The following is a 27,839-nucleotide window of genomic DNA, read 5'->3' as shown; positions in this document are numbered from 1 at the left end:
GGAGGAGGGGGGCAGGAGTGAGAGGGGGGGTGGGGGGAGGAGTGTGGGTGGGTGGGGGAAGTAGGAGGAGTGTGGGTGGAGTGAGGGTGGAGTGAGGGATGAGTGGGTGGGGGCTGGGCGGGCTGTGTGAAGGACGACTGCGTGCGAGGGGGATTGTTGGGGGAGAGTAGCCGGCATTGAATGAGGGAAAGGATGAGAGATTCGCATAGAACGAGATCCGTGTAGAATCTCTCTGTCTGTGTTGTTGTGGTGGTGGTTGTTGTTGTTGTTGCGGGCAAGAGAGAAGGAGGTTCTGAATCTTTGTTCGCCAAATCCGACACGGGCTGATTCTTCTCGAGGTGAGTCAGATTGTATTATTTTAGATGTTTAACAGGCGCTAAGTGTAGCCAGTCGTGTGCTCTGGGTACAATTGCAATGATGATGATGATGAAGCCTGCTTGCACTGTCTCCTCTCCATCTGTATGCGTTGTACAGTCGGTTTTCGTTATGTACTGTGCGCTGAACTTCTTTCGCACCGTACGTAGGTGCAGTTTGCATGGCACTACGGTAATTTGCCATCGCACATACCGTGATTTATTCACATTGTGCAGTACAATATACGTTAAACACAACGTATTTAAATGGAGGATACGTGTTTGAACACCATTACATTGTTATACGTTTGGATAGTCGCAATACAAAGTGGCCTGTCACAGACAGAGTGTTGTGGGGGGTGCTGTTAGCGAGCACCTATTAGGCCCGGCCGCCTTTGTCTCCCCAAGATTGGGGCGATGATTTGCGGACGCGCCGGTACTCGTTTGAGGCCGAGTCTACCTAGGGGAGGTCCGGTGCCCTCCGGTTATGATCGTCACTGCCGGTGTTGGTGTGAATGTTTATTACTGTACACGCTTTTATTTAACTCTGTTGTTGTTGTTGCTGTTGTCGTTGTTGTTGTTGGCGTTGTTGTTGTCGTTGTTGTTGGCGTTGTTATTATTACTGTACACGCTTTTATCTTACTCAGTTGTTGTTGCTGTTGTTGTTGCTGGCGTTGTTGTTGTTGTTGGCGTTGCTGTTGTTGTTGCTGGCGTTGTTGTGGTTGTTGTTGCTGTCATTATTACTGTACACGCTTTTATTTAACTCAGTTGTTGTCGTTGTTGTCGTTGTTGTGATTGTTGTTGCTGTGGTTGTTGTTGTTATTATTACTGTACACGCTTTTATTTAACTCTGTTGTTGTCGTTGTTGTGATTGTTGTTGCTGTGGTTGTTGTTATTATTACTGTACACGCTTTTATTTAACTGTTGTTGTCGTTGTTGGCGTTGTTGTTGTCGGCGTCGTTGTTGTGGTTGTTGTTGCTGTCATTATTACTGTACACGCTTTTATTTAACTCAGTTGTTGTCGTTGTTGTCGTTGTTGTGATTGTTGTTGCTGTGGTTGTTGTTGTTGTTACTGTACACGCTTTTATTTAACTCTGTTGTTGTCGTTGTTGTGATTGTTGTTGCTGTGGTTGTTGTTATTATTACTGTACACGCTTTTATTTAACTGTTGTTGTCGTTGTTGGCGTTGTTGTTGTCGGCGTCGTTGTTGTGGTTGTTGTTGCTGTCGTTGTTGTTGCTGTCGTTGTTGTTGTTGGCGTTGTTGTCGTTGTTGTCGTATCCTCAAATCTTGTAACTCAATTTTAACCCACTTCACAATATGCTATCGACTGCAAACTTGGTATACTTCTCTCATACTGATGACAATACCATATTCTATCAAAAATGTAAAAAAAAATAATGTTTAAACATTTTTTATATATGTTATGTTTCGGCTTGGGTCTAATTGTCCCTTACGTTATGGCAAGCCTCTGGGCCACTTCCTGGAGTCGTGGAGTTCTTCCATTACTAGTACATTTAATTAAAGCGTGTTGTTAAAAAGCATTTTTAAATATTACTTATTACGTTTGTCACGACTGTCATTGTCGTGGGTTTAAACATCGCACGTTTAGCCATTAAGTTCGTGGCAAGTCACAGAATGTGTGACCTTCTTCACTGTCAACACAATCCACGCGGAAGCTCAGCATTGGACCTCGCGTTCAATTATTTATCCATCGCAGTGTAACCCTTGAGACGAATACACAACGTTACCGTGTTTCGTAATGCAGGGTTTGCTGCCACGTGGTGTGATGCTTAGCGGAACCAACAGGGCAGTTGTGGTGCTAAGAGGTCATTTGATTTCGATTTCTCGCCGAGTTGAATCCGAGATCTCTCTCCCCGTCTCTGCCCATCCAAAGCATCCTCACCATCATCGCGCGTGGTGGGGTAAAGTGAGTACTCGCGCGTATTGTATCTAACAGCGACGTTTGGACGATTATGCCAAGGACACGTCGTTGTTGTAGACTTGTAGCTGGTGCGTGGTGACGAGTTGTGTGGGGGGGCAGACCTTATCCGCCGGCAGTGGCGTGAGCAGGCAATTGCGGGGCTGCTCCTCTACCCTTTGCGATGATCGACTGAACACTCTGTTGAGAAACTGCTCTTTGTGTTGAAGTTTTGTTGTCCCCCGCATACCTCCGATTAGCACGGTTGCCTACGTACGGTGCGAAAGAAGTTAAACATGGTTTGTTGCAGAGGTCGCAAACGGGGTTTGATTCCTTACCCGTACCCGGCCGCACCAGGGTCGCAAACGGGCACCCTACCCGTACCCGGCTGGGTACGGGTAGGGTACGGGTGTCGGGTACCTGATTGCGACCTCTGGGATGAAGCCATGTTGCAGGAGCGGGTGGGTTGATTCTAGGAACTTGAATTGTGAGAAGAGACAAGACGTTTGGAAATGAGTGACAAACGGTGACTCACCAGTGACTCACGGCCTACCCGTACCCGGCCGCACCAGGGTTGCAAACGGGTACCCCGTACCCGGCCGGGTACGGGTATCGGGTAGGGTACGGGTATCGGGTACCCGGTTGCGACCTCTGGTTTGTTGTCTTTCCCGCCAGCACACATTCGATTGGCATGGTCGGTTGCCTAGGTACGAAGTCATTGTGCATTACATAACTTGCTCTCTCGCGACACTTTGTTGCGGCCCTTTTTGAAACCATAGCGATGGGAGAACACACAAACAACAACAACAACAGCAGCAGGTCGTGCTGAATGCACGTGCAACTTTAAAGGAGCTGTTGTTGTGCTCGCTCGAACAGCACTTGCCCCAACAGTCTGTGAAGGCTACACGGGGGATCTTTGTCTTTGTACACGTGCGGAGCGGTGGTGCAGCGGTTAGCACACGAGTTCGATTCCCGCTCCCGGCCATCACCGGTGGCGATTATCTGAACCGGTCCTGGGCCTTCTCCCCTATGTCAACTTAGCCTCAATTGAGTACCTGGTCTGGTTTGTAAACATCGCAATAAGGGAGACAAAGGCGGCCGGGCGTGGGGCTGGCTACCCCCCCCCCCCCCATCTCCTTGTGTGCCGTTCCGGCCTTCATAGGTGCTCGCTAACAGTCTGTTAATCCTACACGGGGATGTTTGTGCGCATGTGTACTATAATTGGCTCATGTTGTACTACTCGCATGATCGACACGGCCGTGGGGTGGTGCTTATCATCCAGCAGTGGATTTACAAATGATTCTAGATGTATACAGTACTTATAGATACTATGCACGGCATAAAATTCCTGTCTATTGAACTTAGTGTAAAAATTTACAGGGTAATTCAAAATTTTCCCCCACTGCCTCCTTAGTGGCAGCTGTTATTTCCAACCACCTCGTTCCTATTTTTGTATTGACCAATTCCCGTATTTACTGGAGGAGGCCTTTGTCCAGCACTATATTAACCATGGCTTATGATTATATTTATTACTAACTTTTTTGCCCGTCCAAGGACGGGTTTATATAGCATCACATCTGAAATATTCAATAGGAAAATTGTTTAGCTCATGATTATTAATGAGGGGGGGGGGGTTGCCCCATGTGGAGTGACGTCACCCGCTAATGGTTATTGGGGGGTGCAGCATGTGGAGTGACGTCACCCGCTCATGGTTATTGGGGAGGGGTGCTGCATGTGGAGTGCACGACCTTGTACGTTATTTCCACGCGGGCATGAATATTAATGAAGCCCTATTTTGCAGTGACGTCACGCACGTATGTAGCACTGTGCTGCGTAGATTTATTTTTTACTGTCACTTTCTGTAAAGAAACGTCACATTTGAAGCGACTTTGCGTAATAAATGTTTTTATTCAGCTCGACCTTCCTCTGCGTTAGTGTAAAAATGCACCCACTCATGATTATTACTGAGTTGGGGTGGGCCTCATGTGGAGTGACGTCACACGCGGGACACACATTATTGGCTCATATTAGTAAAAAAAATTCTGAGATACAGTATATACTCTGCAGTAGTGCAGTTTATATGTTCCCGTGACATTTTTCGGTTCAAATACTACGAGTACCTCAAATTTGTCTACCAAAACTTTTGTGATTTTTTTACATGTTGCAAAACTTCCTTATTGCCAACTCTCAACTAAATATAGAGAGGAACTGGAAGAGAGTTTACAAACGTCTAAAACTGCGTGAGATTATCTTCGTGAATATTTGTTTTCATTCACTACCCACGCGGTGCGTAGATGCCACCATCCAGCAGCGGACCGACAGAAGGGTGGTGTGTGTGCGTAATAGTTTCCCCCCTCCCCCTTCCTCTCGTTTCCTTCCCAAGGTGAAGTCGAAGACGCCGGTGTGCAGGTATGACGCGTGACCTCGCCATTCCCGATGGCGATCACACAGAGCCGGTTGCGGCGCAGGACTTCAACGACAAATACGAACCAAAGGAGGTCCTCGGCAGGTGAGCTGGACAAGGGGAGATAACCGAGCTAGGCCCGAGGTAGCCCCTAGACAACAGACACCAACCAGCTCGTGCATTCCAAAGGGTTCTGGGCCCACTGCTCGCCGGCTGAGCTCCGCTGTGACTTGATGTGGGATCTGTGGCGTAGCTTTTGAGTGTTCAGGTAGGTCCACCTACACAAGGTCCCATGGGCCAAATGGTCCCCTATGCTGAATTTATAAACAGTATTGCCCTCATATTCTTGGTTCTTTCGGTAAAGTCACGTAGAAGGAAAATAATAAAATAATTAAAATAAAACATTTTATTGTTTCCCTTCTACGTGACTTTACCGAAAGAACCAAGAATATGATTCCCTGTAGTCACGAAAGCTTTAAATCGAAAGTATTGCCCTCGTGTGCCATGCCAGCCTTCATAGTTGCTCGCTGACAGTACTTGCCGCAACAGTCTGTTAAGGCCTTTTTTTTCTCCCATAGTACATGGTGGTGAGGTTATCCTGCCATCTGATTAATCACAGGTAGGCATGTTATGTGCACGAGTGGTTATAATGGCCTGGAAATTGGTGCGTGCTGTTCCTAATCTCAATTTCTAATCGGGATGCATTGTTCTGTAAACAAACCAATGCAGTGCCTTACTGGGAAGGAAACTTGGTTAGGTTATCCAACAGATGAGTGAGACAGATACCGTAATGTCACTTACGCAAAAATAACAAAATCTGCCCAAATTAACCCCTTGTTTCTCTACTCACGAGCCTTTATGATGCAGTCCTGTTCCCAATAGTTTAAGTGAAAGTGATTTCCTGCTCTATTGAGCATTGAGGCATCGCTCATCTGTTGACAGCCCTCAGCCAGTTGCAGTAAATTCCACATTGCTATGACAGAGGCAAGGCTTTCTATAGGACAAGCCATGTCGACTTCCCCACAAAGCGATACTCCTTTTATTGACCTCAAAAGGATGATGGGCTGAGTCAATCTCCACTCAGGAGTTGCCTCCTGGTTGTGAGCCACACTACCACTGAGCCACCTGACTGGTTATTCTTAATGCAGAGACACGTTTTAGAACACGAGAAGGGATGATTGCCGATGGACTGGACTGGTGACAGATTATTATAAAGGAACACCCACGAGGACAACCATCACGGAGACGGAGTGGTGAGATCAGCTCCTGTGCAGGTGTGAGATGGAATTGTGGCTTTGTAAGAATTGAATGGATGCCGACAGTGTGGGGAAGCCTTCATCCAGGAGTGGATTGAAAGGGCTGTAATTTGTGATTTTATTTTTGTTTGCACCACTGTGGAGCAGCAGTGCTATCATATCATACTATATTCGAAAAAGGTTTTGCTCGCTGGATGGAGTGAGGGAGAAAGGGAGGGACGGTCACGCTCAAAGGACGATGTGCCGCTAGTCATAACAATTATTTTGCAACTCGCGCTAACTTTCTGTTACGAATTTTGTCATTATTTACCGATTTGATTATTCGCGTCGTGGTTACGAACTGCTTCTCATCGTTCTCACGGTGTCCGTGCGGTGCAGTGGCGTGAGCAGCGTGGTGCGGAGATGCGTGCACAAGCGCACGGGGCAGGACTTCGCCGTGAAGATCATAGACATCACGCCCGAGCGCCTAAGCGAAGAGGAGCTGGAGGACATCTACAGCTCTACCGTAAAGGAGGTGGACATCCTCAAGGCGGTCTCGGGCCACCCCCACATCAGTGAGTTCCCACCGAACCTTCAAGCCTCAAAATCTCACACCGTCACCAAAAACGTCCAAGGGGGTTACCGTTGCAAGATTAGCGGCCAGAAAGATAACTGCATCTAAGTTGGACCCAAAGAGTGACCAACGTAGAAGTAAGAAAAAGGTTGCACATAGAGGAAGACCTGATGATGCAGGCAGTGATGATAAGGAAACTGGCGCTATTTGGACACACGTGTAGGATGGACAACTACAGGATAATTAAAAGTATGTTGTTTGGAAAAATTGGAAGGAACCGGAAATATAGGAAAACCTAACAGAGAATTGCTCGACGACGATAGATTTGTTCCAGAAAGATGTGGCACTACTTATGCACACTGGCACAAGACAGAGGAAAGTGGAAACAAATTATAAAATGAGCAGTGAACACCTACGGGCTATTTATCCATGGATCGGGATGATGATGAGTCATCAATGGAAGCTATCACAAAAAAAATACCCTCGTGATGAATACTGTGACAGGCGGACACAATTAGGAAATAATCCTAATTGAATAATCTTCGTCATCATCAGCCATATAAAAATCTCGATCATGCAATGTAATTATCCACCTCGCACCTGTGCACACAAGCTGATTTCATCACTCCATCTCCCCGGCGGACGTGATGGGATAAGTTCCATTCCTGTCATAATAATAATGACAATGATTTACAACCCTTTATCAGACAACTTCTGTCGTTCATGAGGGTTTGTTGACCATACTTCACCAAGCTGGTCAATGGCGGGTTTAATGGTGAACGGTGAGGGAAAGACCCAGATCCAGTACAGATATCATGACATAGATTTATGATTTCATAACCACGGCATGAAATACATTTACATTTGCATTTAATTATAGTCGTAGCGGATGATTCACTTTCTGACCTGCCCCGACTGGACATCTGTGATAAATAACTTTATAGCTAATCGTATTTATCCAGGATAAAGAAAGATTCTGATTCTAAAATGCATCAGCACATACCTGAAAAAAAAAGAACCACAATAAAACTCTTCCGGGAGATCAAATCCACAGCCAAAACTTTGTGTTCAACGCCGTGGTGTTGTCACTCAAAACCCTGGAACGAATTCTAAAAGTGCCATTGGCTATTTATATATTTCGTGGTAAGCGTATTATATAAGTTGCAAAACTGCTTGTGACCTAGCACGAGCATGGAATTCTCAGTTACAGTACGCTACTCAGCCATGGACAATGAAACATCCAAAATTTGTACCCACGAGCGAATACTTTCCCGTGGGCTATTGTTATGCAACGGGCCTGAAATAAATAAATAGACGGGCAGCATCGCTTACCCTCGGATGTCCTTTGCAAGCACTGTATTAATAAATCACAGTGGCTATTTTCCGTTTATTATCCTTACGCAGGGATTCTGCCGTGGTGTAATGCTTAGCACACTGCACTGGTTGTGCAGAGGTCGTCGCCCGTTCCATATTCACAAAAAAACGGAACAAAAGCTGAAAGGTGTGCAAAGAAGCGTGGACACACGCACGCTTGGAATTACACTGAGGCACAGGAGGAGTAGCACAGGGATTAGAGAACAGGTCATGGACATCGTTCAACCGGTACAGGATATGGCTGATCGGCGTCTCTCCGTAGCCACACGAGCCGTCTGGGACTCTCTCCTGCTGCACAGTCAAAGCATCCGAGCATCGTCCACCTTCAAGTGGAAGCTCAAGGGTCTCTCCCATTCAGGCTCTCACCTGTTCAGGCTCTCACCTGTTCAGGCTCTCATCTGTTCAGACTCACCCATTCAGGTTCTCACCTGTTAGGTTCTTACCCATCGACGCTCTCACCTGTCCAGGCTCTCACCCCTTCAAGCCGGCATATGAGGAACTTTGAGCTCTGCGCCTCTGAGTTCTCGATTGAACATTGTGTCCTATTCCCCAAGCCCAAATAATAGTAATTATTATTATATGGCCTTGAGGATGACTGCCATTGGTCAGGAATAATGACGCAGCGGTAGCCAAGGAACGGAAGTGATTCGATAAGATGCCTAGCCAGGAGATGGAGCGATGAAATCAACTCGTGTCCAAGTGCTAGGCAAATTGTCACATTGCAGGATTGCAAGAGATGGCACAGGCTTGTGGAGATCTTCATTCAGCAGTGGATTGACCTTGGAGAATGATGATGATGATGAGCTTTGTTGTAAATGTGAGGAGCTGATGTGCTCGTCCGCATTTGTTTGCTCAGCTGCGGGTATAGACAGGGTCATATGAATGTGTACGCTCATAGAAGAGTACACGCAAGCTCACATTTCACACTAATACAGTACTTGTATTACCACGCCACAAACAACCACTCCAAGCTAATAATTAATAATGCCCTTTTATTTATCCAGGAAAGCGTGGATATTACGCAGCAGACCTTTCGTCAACAGTAACTGAACCTGCAACAGATTTATTTTTTTATATATTGGATTATGCAAACTTAATTTCTGTATTATTGACTTAAATACGACTCTGACTAATCATATCAATTATTTCTACAGTACCATCATAAAGTAGATGTTCAGCCCAAGTGCCATTTAATGAGTGTTCAGCAGGCCGGACAAAACGAGCACCCTGGAGAAATCCCACCACAAATATGAGGGGACAACACTCAAACCTCTGCACAGATGGATTCAATCTATTGCTGTGCTGCCATTACATGGCCGCTTTCGCAGCCTAAACTTACGACGCATGGGGCTCACTCGGGGCGATTTGATTTGCTTTGGTTTGCCTTACATTGCCTCTGTCTTCCGTTACTTTTCCACGCCACTCTCAAGTTGCTGCCAATTATGCAAATTCACACAGTGCTATGTTCATCCGGTGACAGTCTAACAGCTCAGCTGTCCACCTTAAATAGTATGCTTTTCTGAATGCGAGCAACGGAGAGATACTGTAAAACAATTATATCAATTTTAAAGGCCATTTAAAATCCTCTGCTGGATGAAGGGCCTCCCCAGGCCATGTCGGTCATGGGGGTTGTTTGACTATACTTCTCCACTCTGGTCAGTGCGGGTTGGTGAAGTGGGAGGGCCAGGATCGACTCAGATGCCAGTCGCCACTGATGTTAGTCGCAGCCGGAAATTTAGCGAGCAAAACTTTAACCAAATTTAACAAAATGATTAGCAAATTACGCAGTTGTAAAAATACATTAAAATATATTCCGCCGACAGTGAAACTTAGCAGGACACTTCTGAAAATGTATCTTCAGACTCTTGAGGCTTTCCTGGGTAAATAAATGTTCCTGCATATTGTACGTTGCCGAGGTCACAGCGGCACGAACCACTGCGCCGCCACTCCGCTCCCCTGAGGGATACTGATACGTTGTTAAAAACACACACACATCTGTGATACGGATTACGATGACATAATTGGAGTGAATACATGGCGTTGGAAAAATGTAGCGATTCTGAGAGTGCCCCTTCTTTGAGAGGGAGAGCCGTGCCATCGCGTTGCCACATGTACGTGGAATTGAATCCACGTACATGTGGCAATCTGAGGATCATTCAAAGTTCGAGCCGCTTAAAAATAGTCGACTGACGCATGAGGCCCATCATGCTAGCACTGTGACATTTACAGCCCCTATCCTTCTAGATTTGAACCTTTCGTGACTGCAAAGACTGTTTTTAAAACAGTCTGCATCAGCAGTAGGCCATGCTTTCTCACCTGATGTCGGACGCTTGTGTTGCGCCCGAAACGTCAGTGATTTAATTTAGTTGTTTTCATTTATTTACTTTCTTTTTTACCTACGTGACTTTACCGAAAAAACCAAAGAGTATGAGCCCCTATCCTGTAAATCATCACAGTCGATGGGCAGCTTGCTTGCATTAGGGATGAAGTCGGGGCACTTCCACTTTTTTAAAGACGTCTGGCAAGCGCGGAAAAGTAGGCCAAATAACTCGTCGAGAGGCTGTCTCGAGCTCTCTAGTGGAGGCCCCTCTGCCATCAGTGGCATGAGCAGGGAATTCCAGAGGTGCACCTTTACCTGTTTATCATCGACAGCGCAAACCCGTTAAAAACATGTTTAGCTCGGCTAAGTAATTTAGACTTTGTGTACCGTACTCAAGAGAGAAGGGCAGATTGTGCCTCCCTGTTTGAAATTCTCCAACGTGGATTTTGTTGTTTTTAATACTTTGTATAGGGATATTAAAAGCAACAAACGCATTTTGTGCATTGAAATTGTAAAGCCATTCGGTGGTGTCTTGGGTTACCAAACGGATTCCTGCACAAGAGTGAATGGTTGGTGGTGAGAGTGGTAGATTGTACTTCGCTGAGGTCACAATTAACTCCTTAGTTCCCCACTTAAGACGGAGACTCGCGTAGACTCATATGGAGCCCTATAGAGTTATATAGTGACCCTTAGACTGACGGGAGAGACCCATTGACTCACATTGGACACGCAAACTCGCACAGACCCCATACAGACTTACAAAGACACCCAGAGACTCGTGTAAAGACATATATCCCTGCATAGAGACCCACACACCCAGAGAGAGATCCGTGATTTACAATGCAATGTGATGTAATCTATGGATCGTACTTGGCCCCTGCTGTAATTATCTGACTTCCTTATTTCACCACTTATAGAGGAGGTAGCCACTCGTTCCAGGTGTAGTTCTAAAATGGTCGAGCATCTTCAAGACAAGGAAAAGCTTGGTAGCTCCTTCATTGGACCTTGAATGAGTGGCTGAGGGAACACAATGGTTGGCTATGTATGGTGCAAAAGAAGTTCAACAACATACATACAAAGTGACCACGGATAGATCCGGAATGTGCGGTTGCTATAGCGGCGATTCTAAGTTGTAGAAAAAAAGTCTTTAGAGAAAAACTGACTTGGATAAAAACGACAGTCTTTGTTTTCAATGCCAGACCCTTGATATTAATTAGTCGGAAGGTAAGGCCACTTTTTTCAAGATCGATGGCTTTAAACGTTGTTCTAGGAGACCAAGTGACAAGTTTTCAAGTTTTTCTTGGCTCTGAGTGATGAATCTGGTTCAGCCATCACATGCATACGCTGTAGAGAATCACAACCGTGCGAGTGAGTGACATGAATTCTAATGATCTTCTAGAAGGGATACAATGCTAAAATTTGGCATAAATGCAGGCGAGTCTATGCCGATAGTAACTCGAAAATGTGGGTAATAAGAATAGATGTTCTGGAGGTCATGTCCTGTTTGAAGAATCCATTCGGAACTGCTGTAGAGCAGTATATGTCCCTGTGCTAGTTTGTTGTACTTCCCAGAACCTCCGATTAGCACGGTTGGCTACGTACTGTGCGAGAGAAGTTCAACATACATAAGAATTACAGTGGCAGGAGGTACAAAACAACGGAATCGCTTTGGAAATTGCTACATTTGTTCTCTTGGCGACACTAGGAGGCAGCACCTGACCATCCACCTTGCTACAGAGAGAGAGAGAAAGTGTCAAACCCATATCGTCAATTCTCAGAGGTGGAATTCAGCCACATCGATTTGAGAGGGTTTTGTTGTTGTTGTCATGGTGTCTTTGGTGACTGAAATGGAGGCCATCGATGCCTCAACTTGAGCACCTGCTTTAATCACAGTTGCTGCATTCACCACAAATGTGCATTTTTGTTTTCTTTGAATAGCAGCGCTGAACCCCTCGCATTCGAACCTGGGATTCTAACCGCCGGATCACAGTGGCGACACGCCATGTCGTCACACGCGTTGAGACTGTTCATCTAGACACATTATTAAATATAATTATATCGGGACCCCATGCTGTGCAGTAGAATCCCCAACTATTATTCACTCAAATCAATCTGACCTCTCCCTATCCCTCTGGTACGATGAAGGGTCATTTTCCTGCACCGTTATCTCCAGTACTTTACTTAAAGAGATATGTTCCTTTTCGATTTAAAGCTTTCGTGACTGCAGGGATTCATCTTCTTGGTTCTTTCGGTAAAGTCACGTAGAAGGGAAAGAATAAAATAATAAAAATAAAACATTATAAAATAATTGTCACGACGTTTCGGCCACAACGCAAGCAGCCGTCCTCAGGTGAAGAACAGGTCTGTCGGAAAGACACCGTCTGAATGAAACACCACCAAGCCTGGTGGTGCCAGCCATTACATGGTGTTCATTCAGACGCTGTCTTTCCGACAGACCTGTAATTCACCTGAGGACGACTGCTTGCGTTGTGGCCGAAACGTCGCGACAATTATTTTATCATGTTTAATTTTATTATTTTATTATTTCCCTTCGACGTGACTTTACCGAAAGAACCAAGAAGAGATATGTTCTAGTTCATGGTGGTGTTATTGACAACTGCCTTGAGTTTCTGTTGACCCGAAATGGTGAAGTATGCTGCCTCCTGTGACACTCCTTCCTCGCTCTTTTGCAGTTACCCTCATAGACGCCTACGAGTCCAGCACCTTCTTCTTCCTGGTGTTTGACCTGTGAGTAGACATTTGGATCATCTTTTACAACAAATAGGGGTTCTAGATTTGAAGCTTTCGTGACTGCAAGGATTCAGATCCTTCGGTTTTTTCCTTAGTCCATTTTTACACTGCACCTTTACATCATCCGCACCGAGTTTACACAACAAAGGCTCATTCCTAACAGCGTGCTTCAGCCACACCGAACCTCACAAAAATTATATTCAGGGCCTACCTTGGCTCCTCCCACCCTCAACCAGTATATATACAAATACTGTGTTCTTGGAATTTCTCTCACTTGATACAGCTATCGTGCTGTGACTGTTCCACCTGAAGATGGAAGCTTGTGTTGCCTCCGAAACGTCGTGATTTTTATTAATTTTTATTTGACTTTTATAAATTTAAATAATTTTTTATCTACATGACTTTACCGAAAAAACCTAAGAATATGAACACATAGGGGCTCCGCTGTGGCCAGATGTTAACTACCTCGCCTAGTATGGAGGAGGTCGTGTGTTTGATCCCGACACTGATGCCTGTATATTTAAATTTCGATTTAAAGCTTTCGTGACTGCAGGGATTCATATTCTTGGTTCTTTCAGTAAAGTCACGTAGAAGGGAAATAATAAAATAATACAAATAAAACATAATACAATTCTCACGACGTTTCGGCCACAACGCAAGCAGCCGTCCTCAGGTGACAGCATCCTGGATGCTGTCTTTCCGACCGCTCTGTTCTTTTTATTATTTCGCCTGTATATTTTGTTTGCATGTTCTCCCTGTGGTCGCGTGGATTTTTCTCCGGCTCCTCCGGCTTTTCATTCCGCATTTAGAATCAACATCACACGTTTAAAGTATTTGGCTGCTATAAATTTCCACACGATCAGCCACTTCGTTGAGCTATTATTTTGTGGCCAGGTCGCTTCTGAAAAAGAGCTGTATCGCTCGGTGGGCTTTACCTGGTAAAATAAAAACTAGTTTAGTTTAGAGTGACGCAAAGGTCACCGCTCACCCCGCTGCACTCTCTACACGTTGTTCAGTGCCCCCCCCCCCCCAAACGTGAATCTGCTGAATACCTCTTTTCCACTGGCACATCCAAGCTTGGCCAGCGCGAGGGCATTTGCGGTACACTGTCTGGCTATTTGCCGAGCCAACACTGAATTGCTCACCTCACGAGACATCTGAATCTGGTTCGGAGCCAAGTGGGGCTAGAGGTGGTAGTTTATTATTTCCGTTGTTATGTGTGACACGGTTGTGACCTGTGTGACGTCATTAGACGTCACGGCACTGCAAGGACACAACGTAAGGACACAACGTCACCACGACATCTACATTACGTCGCGACTCATTAGTTGAGCGTGACCTCAGCGGCCCGGTTTGGCTTCTGAAGTGGAAAAACAACCGGAATCTTGCCGAGATGCACCGTACTCGCTCGCCATGGCACCAGCACGGCTCAGACGTGCAGTGGAAAAAAGGCATATGTTGCTAAAGCAGCCTTGCTGGGCCAAATCAATCCTAAGTGAGGTCGGAGCTCTGACCTCTTGGCACGGTCAGTATTAAACCTCATTGCACGCTCTGGGAGATTGCCAGGAAATGCCAGATGTGTTTTGCTTGGGGTGCAAGGGAGCTGTGAGATGGCAGTACACCAATTGCATCACGAATCCATCTGTGCAGAGCATTGACTGTTACCCCGTCTCATCTGTGAGGGTTTTCACCAGCTGCTCTGGTTTCCTCCTACATGATGCCAAACAACATCGGATCATGTTTACAAGAAATATCATGGCCCCAACCCCCCCACATCGCACAAAGTGCTTGCGACAAATGTACCACAATACTTTGCTGATTTCGTCAAGGAGCATAAACCATCACACGAACTCTGGTCATCCTCGCAGCGACTTTTGGTTAGACATGATACGAAGATAGTTACCGCATCGCACGAGTTCAGATGCGCTTTTGTGGCCATCTCGAACGCTCTTCCTTCCGATATTAGGAAGCCACTAGAGCTATGCACTTTTAAATCATCTCGATTAAAAGCTAATTTCTTTAGAACTGCATTTTTTTGTTTAGTTTGTTCTTCCCCCGCACCTCCGATTAGCACGTTTGGCTACGTACGTTGCGGTAAAAGTTCAACATACATGGCGTGCTCATGGGCACGTGTGTTCCGTGTTGCAAACAATGTGTGCACGTGCAGGATGAAGAGGGGAGAGCTGTTTGACTACCTGACAGAGAAAGTGGCGTTGAGTGAAAAGGACACCAGGTAAGTGGCGCATCCCGCCTCTGTTTTGCGTTTTTAAATCCTTTATATTAAGTTCACTTGCTTGCTTGCTTGCGCGCTTACGACCGTGCAAATCTTTCGGTCGTTTTTTAACCCACTTCCCGTGATCCAATCGAGCTGACATTTTGCACACAGACTCGTTGTGCGTGACAATTTATTTTCGTGAAAATTTTTTTCCAAAATTTTCCACTTTTTAGGAAAACAAAAATTAAATATTTAATTTAAAATACCAATGTGATAAAAATGAAACTCTTACTCAAGAAAAACAGAAATGAATAATAAAATAAAACCGATGCCACGCATATAAAGGATTTATAGTGAAAAACTTTGTTTTTACGGGTTAATTTTTTTTCAATCGTTACAAGAATACGCACGGCGTTCCGCCCCGTGCCATTTTACGTGCACAGTCGACTGCGGCGGCGTAATGGCCGCTGTGGGGCGTGTCGTGGATATTCCTACTCTTAGTTCTTTCGGTAAAGTCACGTAGGTAAAAAATGAAATTAAAATTAATAAAAATAAAACAATAAAAATCACGACGTTTCGGAGGCAACACACAAGTCTCTGTCATCAGGTGGGACCGTCACAGCCAGATTTACCTACGTGACTTTACCGAAAGAACTAAGAGTATGAATCCTTGCAGTCACGAAAGCTTCAAATCTAAAAGTGGATATTCCTGTCAGAACTCTGGGTGATAACTGTGAACGCATTGGACTTGCGTTCCAGAGGTCACCGGTTCGACTCCATCTCCCGGCACGGGAGTTGAAGCAGTTCGCGATTTTATTAAATCCCCCAGCTCCTGTCAACCCAGCCATATAAATGGGTTGCACCACAGAAAACTTGGTTGAAACGTGTCACGCCTGGTTTATCGTGCAGCGCGCTAACCACTGCACCAGGCCTCTAACCTGGTATTTTGTCTCACGCGCGTTACACACAGACATTCTTGGCTCATATTAGTGATATGCTATTGAATAAAGGACGTCTTTCTCAAGACGTTGATTATTTTTCTAAACATTAATTTCCTAATGATTCATTGGCAGTGGGGCATACGTACAAATTACAAAAACCCAACACACGTCATCACAGCACTGCCCGAACAGGAAACATATATTCATCTATGATAGGTGACGTTCAGGCAGTGGTCCATCGCAGTAGAGAGATGTTTTATATTTTGAGAGTACTCTCGTATTTTAGTGTCAACCTGCACGTGTGCCGTACCCTTAATCCCTAAATATCGCATCTCCCAACGCTGACCGCGTGGCCGTGCGCTCCGCCGTTTGCCTCAGGAACATCATGCGCTCCATCTTCGAGGTGGTCCACTTCCTGCATGCCAAGAACATCGTGCATCGCGACCTCAAGCCGGAGAACATCCTCCTGGACGACAACATGAATATCCGCCTCTCCGACTTTGGCTTCTCCATCCAGCTGCGGCCCGGCGAGCGCTTGCGAGGTAGCCGAGGTTTCCCACGGGACTAGGAGCCCCGGTACAGAGCAAAAACCGCGACGTGGGGATTGGGGGTACGGAAACTCCGGAACCTCAGTCCCGAACTTGGTACTCCTGGGGCAAAAGACGGGGAGGAGATTGGTGCTCGCTGTCCCACACGCACCGCACGTCGGGATTACGAGCGAGAGCGTCGGTTTTTATATTTTTTGGGGGGGGGGGGGGGGTTGTTGGGAAATAAGAGGAGAGGGACAAACATGTGGGTTGTACCACGTGTTGTTCTGTCCTGTGGATGATTAGGCCAAACACTTTATAAATGATGCAGGCTCTGGTGACGAACCACCTCCAGTTGGGGAGACCTTATTCGCAAGCAGTGGCGTGAGCAGGAAATTGCAGCGCTGCACCTGTACCCTTTGCGATGGTAGATTGAAAACTAATTTCTGTAGAACTCTTTGTGTTTAGGTTTATTGTCCTTTCCCCCCCCCGCACCTCTGATTAGCACGGTTGGCTACGTACGGTGCGAAAGAAGTTCAACACACATACATATCCGTCGTTTCTCTCAGTTCCTGAAAAAAGCTCCCACAGCACGTGGAACAAAACGTCGGACAACACGCGGTGCAACCTGAAATCACCGGGGGAGAGCTGGAAGGCGCAGCCGCGCACACCTGCACAGTCCTTGGGGGCTGAGACTTGGCGTATTTGAGACTTACTTGTGGGCGATGCCGCTTGTGTCTGCAGAGTTGTGCGGGACGCCCGGCTACCTCTCTCCCGAGCTGCTCAAATGCTCCATGGATGAATCTCACCCCGGCTACGGCAAGGAGGTCGACCTGTAAGCACGATCGTCTTAAGAGCTCGCCTGTGGTAATGTACACGGACAGCCCTTTTTGTCCATGCTGGAGCGGTCTGTCCACTCGGGTCAGCCGCGACAGTCTGTGCTTTTCAGACCAGACTAAAATAATGTATTTTATCTTCTGTTCAGATTAATTTAAGTAAAAAAAAAATCAGTGCCCATTCGCCAGAGGTCACAAACGGGGTTTGATTCCTTACCCGTACCCGTACCCGGCCGCACCAGGGTCGCAAACGGGTACCCGTACTCGGCCGGGTACGGGTAGCCGGGTATCAGGTAGGGTACGGGTATCGGGTACCCGATTGCGACCTCTGCCATTCGCGCTTCCATTTCAGCTTTTTGCTGAATTACGCCGTGTCGTGAATCTCGATCGATTGACAGAATTCACTGCTGGATGAGGGGCCAGTAACCACCGCCATGCCCGTGCGTCTTGTTGTTTGACCATCGTGTTTGATGGCGTGTGGCGCCACCTGGCAGGTGGGCGTGCGGCGTGGTCATGTACACGCTGCTGGCCGGCTCCCCGCCCTTCTGGCATCGCAAGCAGATGACCATGCTGCGTCTCATCATGGACGGCAAGTACGACTTCAGCACGCCCGAGTGGGAGGATCGGTCTGACACCGTCAAGGACCTGGTACGTGGGTGCGTGGTGTCGAGTACGATCCAACAACAGCCGGTGTCTTGCGTCGCTCCCATCATATCCCGTCTCCTGTCCCTCGGATTCGAGGATGGCGTCGACGGTTGTCGATTCTGCTGGGTTTTCGTGTGGCTCGGCGGACCTGCATGGAGAGACGGCGTTTTGCCGCATTCGACGCGCAGAAGCTACTCACCTGGACGCGCTGATTGTGATGAACGCTGTTTTCGTTTTTTTGTTGTTGTGCCAAGCGTTGCGTCGGTTGACATTCTGGGCACTCTCGCTAATAAGATGCTCCATCTCAAGGGATATTGCAGGGTGAAATATTCGAATAAATAAATAACTCGCTTTTATATTGTTCCCATAATGTTACAAATGTCTCGGAATGCAATTTATTTTAACCGGGGTGGGGGGGTGGAAGGGACCCCGACGTGGGCATTTGTTTGCCATTAGGGGGACATTAGTTTTTCAATTAATTAAATTTGCAACCATTTTAATTATGATAGGTTTTCCCCTTTTTTCTGGCAACAAAACAGGTGTTAAGTTGTTAAAACACCAAACTCAAACCTTTTGCAAGGAATCATGTCTGCATTAACCACAATACTTGTGGTCAAAATGCAAACAAAAAACATACTCTGATAATATCTGCATTGTCTTTGAAACTGATTGGTCCACACCAGAGACAGCTTTTTTTAGTCATCTCAAAAGACAAATAAAGCGGTCTCTGGTGTGCGGGCGCTAGGTGGATTATTACATTGCAAAATGTTACAGGTGGAGAGACAGCTTTGGGGGAGAGGCCTTCATCCAGCAGTGGATTGATCTCGCTCGATGATGATGATGATGATACAGTAACATCCTTTTTGTTGGGGATGCATTCCTGAAAGGGTGCGACAACGAATATCGAAACGAGGTCAATCAAAGCAATTTACAGGGTCGTAGCTGGAGGCGAAGGCTGAGAGGCGACGGATACGAGAAAGGACGGACGATGATCAGAGTTCGCAAACGGGTTTTGATTCCTTACCCGTACCCGTACCCAGCCGCACCAGGGTCGCAAATGGGTACCCGTTCCCTACCCGTACCCGTACCCTACCCGAAATGAGTGACAAACGGTTACTCACCAGTGACTCATGGCCTACCCGTACCCGTACCCGGCCGCACCAGGGTCACAAACGGGTACCCGTACCCGTACCCGGTAGGGTACAGGTAGCCGGGTATCGGGTAGGGTACGGGTATCGGGTACCCGGTTGCGACCTCTGACGATGATGCTGTCGGCGACGTGAGTGTGGGGTTGAGGCGGTGCAAATCGGGGAGTGGTGTGAATTAAGCGACGACATATTTTCTAAACGACGTAGAAGGGGGAGACGTAAATTGCGGTATTACTGGAATTACATTATTACTGGAATTACATTGACATTGTGAAATTGGGAAGCCACTTGGAGCTACGCACTTGTAAATCTAGCTTGCAAACTCAGCTTTAGAACTGCTTTGTGTGTTTAGTTTGTTGCCCTTCCGCCGCACCTCCGATTAGCGCAGTTGGCTTACGTACCGCGCAAAAGTACAACGTGTGTGCGTACGACTCGATCACTTGCCACTGTTGTTTCCGTGGCGATGCGCGATGTCAGATCTCGCGCCTCCTTGTAGTGGAGCCAGAGAAGCGCTTCACGGCGGAGCAGGCCCTGGCGCATCCCTTCTTCCAGCAGTACGACGTGGAGGAGGTTCGCCACTTCAGCCCCTACCGCAAGTTCAAGGTGCGCTGCGCCACCGTCAGCTGAACTAAAAACTAAACTAGAATCTATTTTTATTTTATTTGACCAGATAAGGTGCATCGAGCTGTATAGCTCTTTTTCAGAAGCCACAAACGATAGCTCAACGAAGTAGATTTTTCTCCAGGTCTTCCAGGTTTTTCTCTCCACATTTAGAAACGTGCGTTTTGAGTATTTGCTATAAATTCCCACACAATAAGCCACTTCTTGGAGCTCAGAGGGCCTTACCTGGTAAAAAAAAAAGTTTAGTTTTAGAGTTCCAGGACCAGTCCAGATAGCCATCACCGACGTTGACTGTGAGTGCCACCGTGCGATATACGCTAACCCTTACACCACCGCCCTCTTCAACACACACGCACGCGTGCACACGCAGACCATCATGCTGACGGTGCTGGCGTCGGTGCGCATGTACTACCACTACCGGCGCGTGCGCCCCGTCACCACGGAGATCTTGCTGCGCGACCCGTACGCACTGCGGGCCTGTGCGGCGTCTCATCGACGGCGCCGCCTTCCGCATCTACGGCCACTGGGTGAAGAAGGGCGAGCGGCAGAACCGCGCCGCGCTCTTCGAAAACACGCCCAAGGCCGTGCTCATCCAGATGGCGGCCGCCGAATACGACGAGGAGGAAGATGAGGAGGAGGAAGAGGAGTAGCGGTGGCTGCGGCTGCTACTGCCGCCACCTCTCTGGTGGAGGAGGCCATTTCCGTCAACGGTGAAATTTTTTTGGCTTGTCCGCTCGGAGAATTGGCACGTCTAAAGAGGCTATTATGGCCACCTTCCCGTGATGGCCAGAATATCTCAACAAGAGGTGGGAGTCCTCGCACTGTGCCCCACCACACGCCAGGGTGTGCTATGTCAATTGGGGTCCCCGTTGGCTTTTGTCAGTAAGTTGTGTAAAGGTGCAGCACTGCAATTGCCTGCTCACGCCGCTGCTGGGCAGAACGGCCTCCCCTCCGAGAATATCCCGAGAGCCCCTCACGAGGGTATTGTGGGATATTCTTCCTCGCTGGCCAGACACACACGGCACCTGCCGATTGGATAAACGCGGGTCCATTGGCCAGACTAAAATTTGGTGTCACCTAAGGTAAGCGCATCTTTAGTTGTACCGATTTATTTATACGGCGAATGAGTGTGATTTTTTTTCATAACCAACTCATTTCAAATGGTAGTTATTGGCCAAATGAGTCAATTGGAATTCACTGAAGTTATGCCGCATTGGGTGGGCTCATGGACTAAAGAGGCCAATTGCAGTGGAAGAAGATCCTGAGTTTGTTATAATTACAAACAAAGTGTTGCCAGGTCGAACATATTTCCCTCTAGCACCCGATTAGTGCAGCTAAGATTCTTGCAGTGACTGAAAACATTTCGTTTGCAGGATGTTTTAAAGTGGTAGGCCTCGTCATCTACCATCCCTGTGGTAGAGTAACAGTGACAACAGAAGTACTTAGATGTGTATGGAACTCTTTATTGAAAAGTTTTCAGCGCCAGTCAGGTTTATTAAATTCTACACTTGAGTGTGTTACAGCCGTTTGTCCATCCACTGCTGGATCAATACTTCCCCTTGCTGTGTCAGTCACGAGGTTTTTTAAAATCGTATTTCCCCACGCTGGTCAATGCTAATTGGTGAAGGCGGGGCGGGGGCAGGAGCCAGGACTGATTGGGATATCACTCGCCACTTGTATTAGCCATGGCCAGGAATCGAACTCGGATTTGCGGGGGTTCTTTGCAACTGCCTCCCACCTCCCGCCCCCTCTTTGCAATGTATTGATTGTGAAATATGCAGTTCAAGGGGAATTCTTTAGGCTGAACATCCAAACTCCGGTATGGATTTTTACACTCGCAAAATAAATCCTCACTCGTTAAGGGGGAAACTTCTCTTGCGATGAAACATCAGGGTCGTGTTCCGTATTCGCAGGAGTCGCTGCCTGGTCGTTGAAGTGGTGGTAATTATCGAGAGTGCGGTGTGGATTGGAAGGTGCGATGCCATCCAACTACAACGTGGAATGAATATTTGAAAGGACCTTCAACTTCCTGCAGAGTTTTTATGTCATTGAGTGTTTTTACCTGGACAATCCCGGGAGATGGAACATCTCGTTTGCAAGGGTGTCCAGGGTGTCGAGTGACACAAACAGAGCGTAAGTTCTTCTTGACATGTATACATATGTATGTATGTGCTCATACATACAGCAGCCATGGTTATATTTTTTATGTAACGGCAAGAATATTGAACAAGACTGCTTTGAAACTGATTGCTATTATTTTTTGTTCACGTACGATGGTGTTGAGCAATACAGCTAGCATATTAATTAATGCCACTGCGTGGCTTTAGACTCTTAAATAGATGCAGTTATTACTTTCAGAGTCTACTACGTAGGTTTATCACGGTTGCGCTGTATATTTCCGACGTGTTTTCGGGTTCTACCGCGTTTCGTTTGACATTTCGCTTCACGAGCTGGGAGCTTCTTAATGCGGCGAGAGTTGACGATGGCTTTGGTTCTTTATCCAGCAGTGGATAGATCATGGATGACGATGATGGTGATGAGTTCAGAAGAGGGGGGGGGGGCATGACTGAAGAGTTCAGTTGCTGAAGAAGCTCCTGGCACATGATGCGAAACTTCTGAGATCATGGCGAAACCACATGCGGTACAGGACAACCCGAAAACACATCGGAGGGCCCTACTTGCAGAGTTGTTTTAAGTTTGCTTACTGTACTCGAGCATTCAGGGGCACGTATTTAAAGATGTTGGCGTTGAGCACTTGGCTTGTTTGGTTGAGTATCAGTACCGTTGTTATTTCAGTTCTGTTAAGTTGTCGAACGTAACCACTATTTAAAATGTTGTAGCGTCGATACATTTATTTTCTGTAGTGCATTACAGTAGTTATTTATTTCGTTATTTTAAATGTTAAGGTCAATGTTTTGCAAGATAAATTATGTTTGTTTTTTGGCAAATGCTGGTGGTATGCGCTGACCTCTGTGCACGAGCTATTGTATGAATGCATTTTTCATGAATACCTTCTAAAAAATAAAGGATGCAAACATTTTAAGAAATTCTGTATTGCCCATTCATTAATGCTTGGCGCTCCAATCTCCCATTGATGGTCTCGTGTCTCAGTCGGTGCTGCCTTGGCTGCCCCTGGGGCTCGTTGTGGTTGTACTGTACGTATATATTGAACTTTTTTCGCACCGTACGTAGCCAACCGTGCTAATTGGATGTGCAGGGGAAGGGCAATGTTGCTGTATCTCTCGTCTCTCCCGTGTCTCCCTGACCACCCACCAACCCTGTTTCTAATCCCGACATAGTGTTTCTATTATTTAAAGTATCTCGAGGTGCGATTGTATTTAGACACTATAAATTAACTTTGTCACATTTATGACTTGTAAGTTATGTAACAAAAACATGTGAGTTTATTTTGGCAGTAAACGAATGGAGGAGCAATGGCAGAGCGGTTGGTGCACAATGCTTTGAATCCAAGAAAGTAAAGTTTGGTAATATCCCGTGGGTGTGTGGTTAGGAGACATTTGCAAGCCAAGTAAGCGATGAGAGAACTTCTGAACGCAGCTCATAGACAAGTTTAGGGATCCTGGCCAGGGTTATTATCCCATAATCTAGAGCTCTCCCTTCTGCAACCACTGCCTATTTCAACAGCCTCAATTTATACACAACCATGGCCAATCAGAAATAAGTTCGATCAGCTGTGAAGTGGTGCATCACAGAAAACTGCACCGTCATCGTACGCTTTTTGGCGTCCTCTGGTCTAACACCGTTTGAGACGAGGCTCGAAAGAAAGCTGTCTCTGGTGTGGACCAATCAGTTTCAAAGACAATGCATATATTATCAGTGTGTTTTTTTTTGCATTCTGACCACAAGAATTGTGGTTAATGCAGACATGATTCCTTGTAAAAGGTGTTTTTTTTGTTGCCAGAAAAAAGGGAAAAAAACCTATTCTCATATTTTGGTACTGGTAAAGGAGGTCCCATTGTTGCACCGTCATCAGCAAAAGTACAAGCAACAGATGATGCCACAAAGTAAAATCCCAAAAATTATAATAGTTCTTTATTTTTTTAAGTGCGTATGTTGAGGGCGGGGGTGGATTAGGATCCTAAACTACACGTGTAAATACATTTCTCATGACTGGTTTCTTGTGATCTAAAATGGAGATTGTCAAATTGTAGATCTTGGGTAGGGGCTTTATTAAATTAAACAACTGGTCTCATCTAATTCAATATAACAGCATATATTTTTTGATACATACGCTTTCACGAACAACATTACCCGTCATATTATTGGTTCTTTCGGTAAAGTCACGTAGAAGGGAGATAATAAAACAATATAAATATAAAAAAATAAAAATTCTCACGACGTTTCGACTGCAACACAAGCAATCATCATCAGGTGTGAAATCCACAAATTTTCTTGCTGTGGATTTCACACCTGATGATGATTGCTTGTGTTGCAGTCGAAACGTCGTGAGAATTTTTATTTTTTTATTGTTTTATATTTATATTATTTTATTATTTCCCTTTTACGTGACTTTACCGAAAGAACCAAGAATATGAATCCCTGCAGTCACGAAAGCTTTAATTCAAAATTTAACATGACCCGTCATTGTTTTCCTTTGGATTATATCCCGTAAGTATATTCTGTATCTATGTACCGAGTTTAAAGTTAAAACACGTTTCTGCAAGTTGAATGTGTACACACTGGGATACTGTACCCGGAGGATACTGTGGTAGAAAGAAGAAGAAAACAATCCGACACAAAAGAAACAGCAGGCTCTGGGAATACACAGGGCACAGTGTCCAGGCTGGCGACTTTCCATGAGAGCCAGAGTTGTGCCAGCATCGGCAGCAGAAAGGCCGCTGGCCAAACGAACTCGTAAATTGCGATTTCGACGCTTGGCTTTTGCATGTCATTATTTTGCTCTAATTGTTTTCAACAATGGGTGGCTCATGAGTGGGAGCACTGATGAGTAAACGCTGAGATGCTGTGTTCGAATCCGGGTTTACATCCGTAAGGGATCTCAGCAAGGCTGTAGCCATGGAGTCAACATTTGGGGGGACCAAATCTTCCAGAGGGTCTGGGGTCCCCCCCCCCCCCCAGAAAAAAACATCTAAATTGGAAAACGAATTTCCTGCCTAAAATATTAAAAAAATTCGCTAACACAGGATTGACTTTTTATTTTATTTTTTACAATAATGTCTAATAGTGTATTGTATTACATTGCTTTGTTTTTTTCTGTTTTACCTTTTCTTGTTTCATTGTATGTAATGGCAGAGATTAGGGATTAATAAAGTACAACCATAACCACAAGCATATTTGAATATTGGGGGGCATCCCCCCCAATATATATTATAATTACGGCCTTGGATCTCAGTAAGCAGTTCTGTAGCATCTACTTCCACAGGCCGTTCTCTGAACGCTAACGCGGGGTGATTTCTCGGCGAGACTTCCAAATGGATAATCTTGATTTGAAGCTTTCGTGACTGCAAGAATCCAAATGGATACTTTGTCGCACGCCACGATACAGAGAGCACCGTTGGAATAACTTTGGGGAGGGAGGGGAAGATAATGAAACGTGTCTTTTTAAAGCAGTTAACAGTGTGGTGACTATACAGGACAAACTCGAAAGTTACCAACACGTCGCACTTCAGTCAATATCGAGGGAAACAGTGAGCACCCTAGATGATGGAATAATGTTATATTATTGTTGAGGTGAGGAGGGATAGAGTAGCCCAGTCAACATCGGACCCTGGCCACCGTTGACTCAACGTTGCACGTTTGCTGGCAACGTGGACATGAGTCTGGGAATGTTGGGGTCTGGGTCTGGGCTGCGTGATGGGCAGCAGAGGGCAGTGCTGCAACATCCAGTTCGCTGCTGTTCGTCCAAGCCCATCGCCTTTACTGACGCGGAGTGACGGAGAGTGGTGAAGTGCGTGGATGGGAATTGTACTTTTCCACTCGTACTTTAACGCCAAAATCGCCACGAAAATTCTCCCTGCTTTGCCAAGCATCCCCCAGCAGAGGAGGCAGCAGCATCTACTTGACGGCAGACTTTGGGCAAAAGAAGATTATACCTCGTACTCGAATTTGGTATGGCTTTACTTTATCCACTGTATCATGTTTAATGGGATTGTATTCATCCAGCCACTGTTAAGAAAGTGGGGCTTGGGCAGGAGACGTGGCATAGCTCAACGAAGTGGCTTATCATGTGGTAATGTATAGAGCCAAATACTCTAAATGCATATTGATTCTAAATGTGAAGGGAAAAACCGGAGGACCTGGGGAGAGAGACACGCAAACTCCAAATATACAGGCATCAGGGTCGGGATTTGAACCCACGACCTCCTGCATACCAGGCGAGGTAGTTAACATCTCGCCACCGTGGCGCACAGAGGCATACGCGAGGAGGTGAGTCTCAGTGTGTATCAGGAATAAATATTTGCTAATCCGTGCATACAACCTGCTTATGACATCAGGTCATTAAAATAGGACTAAACGTGGCATGCAGCCTCCTGACAAGTTTGCAAATACACACGAAGAGAAATGGCATTAGGGGAGGCTCTCATCCAGCAGTATATTGATTGTATTCTGCACCCCCCAGTATCATAGCCACCCCTGGTATGTGCTACCACCAAGTGTTGGTGGTGCTGGCCCATCGGGGAGAGGCTAAGGAAAATATTTGTGTGGCTCCACCTCTGCAGTTCCGTGCTGTGTTGATGTAAAATAAACGTCGAAGAAGACGGAGTGCGCGCGTTGAAACGGGAGAAGAGAAATGCAAGCGAGATGGAGATGAGAGCGAGAGAGAGAGAGTGAGATGAATTGGCTTATTTTCTTGGAGGCAAAACAAATGTTCGTTCGAATGTAACGGAATGCGGCAGTCAATGAACGCAACGGTGAAATCCGTCCGCGTGCAGCAGGTGCTGGGTGCGAGGTCGGCGGGCAGCTTTGCGAGGCCTTCCATCCAGCAGTGGATTGACCATGTTGCTGACGACGATACGAATCTGAGGTCGAATTTGACGCGCACCAATTTTATTTGTTAAATAATTTTCATGAATTTTGGGTGTGCGGGTGGGACTCGTGGGGCCGCCCGGATATTAAAGTTATTTATTTACTAGACATCTGTGAAAGAAATAGTTTGGTAGCTCATCGGATACCTTCGATATAAATAAATCTATTACTTGGGTCTTTTGGTAAAATCACGTAGATAGGTTCAAAAAAAATTAATAAAAAATCTAAATAAACAAAAATTACGTTTCGAATCGCAACACAAACCACCGTCATCAACCCTTTTTTAAATCCTTTATATTAAGTTCGCTTGCTTGCATGCTTGCTTGCTTACGACCGTGCAAATCTTTCGGTCGTTTTTTTAACCCACTTACCGTGATCCAATCGAGCTGACATTTTGCACACAGACTCGTTGTGCGAGACAATTAATTTTCGTGAAAAATTTTTTCCAAAATTTTACACTGTTTAGGGAATTTTTAAAAAAATATTTAATTACCAATTGCTTAATGGTGGCAGACAATCATCTGACCCATAGGTGGCAGCCATCTCAAGCCAGAGGACGAGAGGACTCTCGCCGACCCCGCATATAAAGGATTTATAGTGAAAAACTTTGTTTTTACGGGTTAATTTTTTCCATCTGATGACGGTCGCTTGTGTAGCGATCGAGACGTTGTTTTTAGTTAATTTCGTTTATTTTAAACTAGATTCAAAGCTTTCGTGACTGCTGGAATTTCTCTTTGGTTCGTTCGGTAAAGTCACCTAGAAATACATTTATTTTTTGAACCCACCCACGTGCCTTTACCGAAAGACCCAAACAATACGAATTCCTGCATTCACGAAAGCTCTAAGTCAAGATGAATACACATTCTAGATTCGGACGCATTCAAACTTTGTGTTTGCATGTTCACCACCAGTATATGTGGTTAACGCAGACACGATTCCTTGCAAAGGTTTCACTTTGGCGTTTTAAC

The 27,839-nt window shown here is 46.0% G+C and overlaps 1 protein-coding gene across 1 annotated transcript; it reads left to right on the top strand.

The window, feature by feature from the left end:
* The first annotated feature begins 128 nt into the window (after positions 1-128).
* On the top strand, positions 129-22,910 carry PHKG1 (phosphorylase kinase catalytic subunit gamma 1). The gene is given in 11 exon segments (XM_061561936.1): positions 129-338; positions 4,656-4,781; positions 6,311-6,486; positions 12,873-12,927; positions 15,098-15,163; positions 16,465-16,628; positions 17,358-17,448; positions 17,944-18,097; positions 19,720-19,845; positions 20,234-20,341; positions 20,343-22,910. Coding segments are annotated over 10 exon segments (1,209 nt in total). The 5' UTR covers positions 129-338; positions 4,656-4,683; the 3' UTR covers positions 20,514-22,910.
* The last annotated feature ends 4,929 nt before the right edge of the window (positions 22,911-27,839 follow it).

The sequence above is a fragment of the Lethenteron reissneri genome, chromosome 28, assembly GCF_015708825.2.
Source record: "Lethenteron reissneri isolate LAM-NWPU_2019-01 chromosome 28, ASM1570882v1, whole genome shotgun sequence".
Classification (NCBI taxonomy): Eukaryota; Metazoa; Chordata; class Hyperoartia; order Petromyzontiformes; family Petromyzontidae; genus Lethenteron; species Lethenteron reissneri.
Note: the sequence above shows the minus strand (reverse complement) of the source record. Positions and strands in the feature narration are given on the sequence as shown.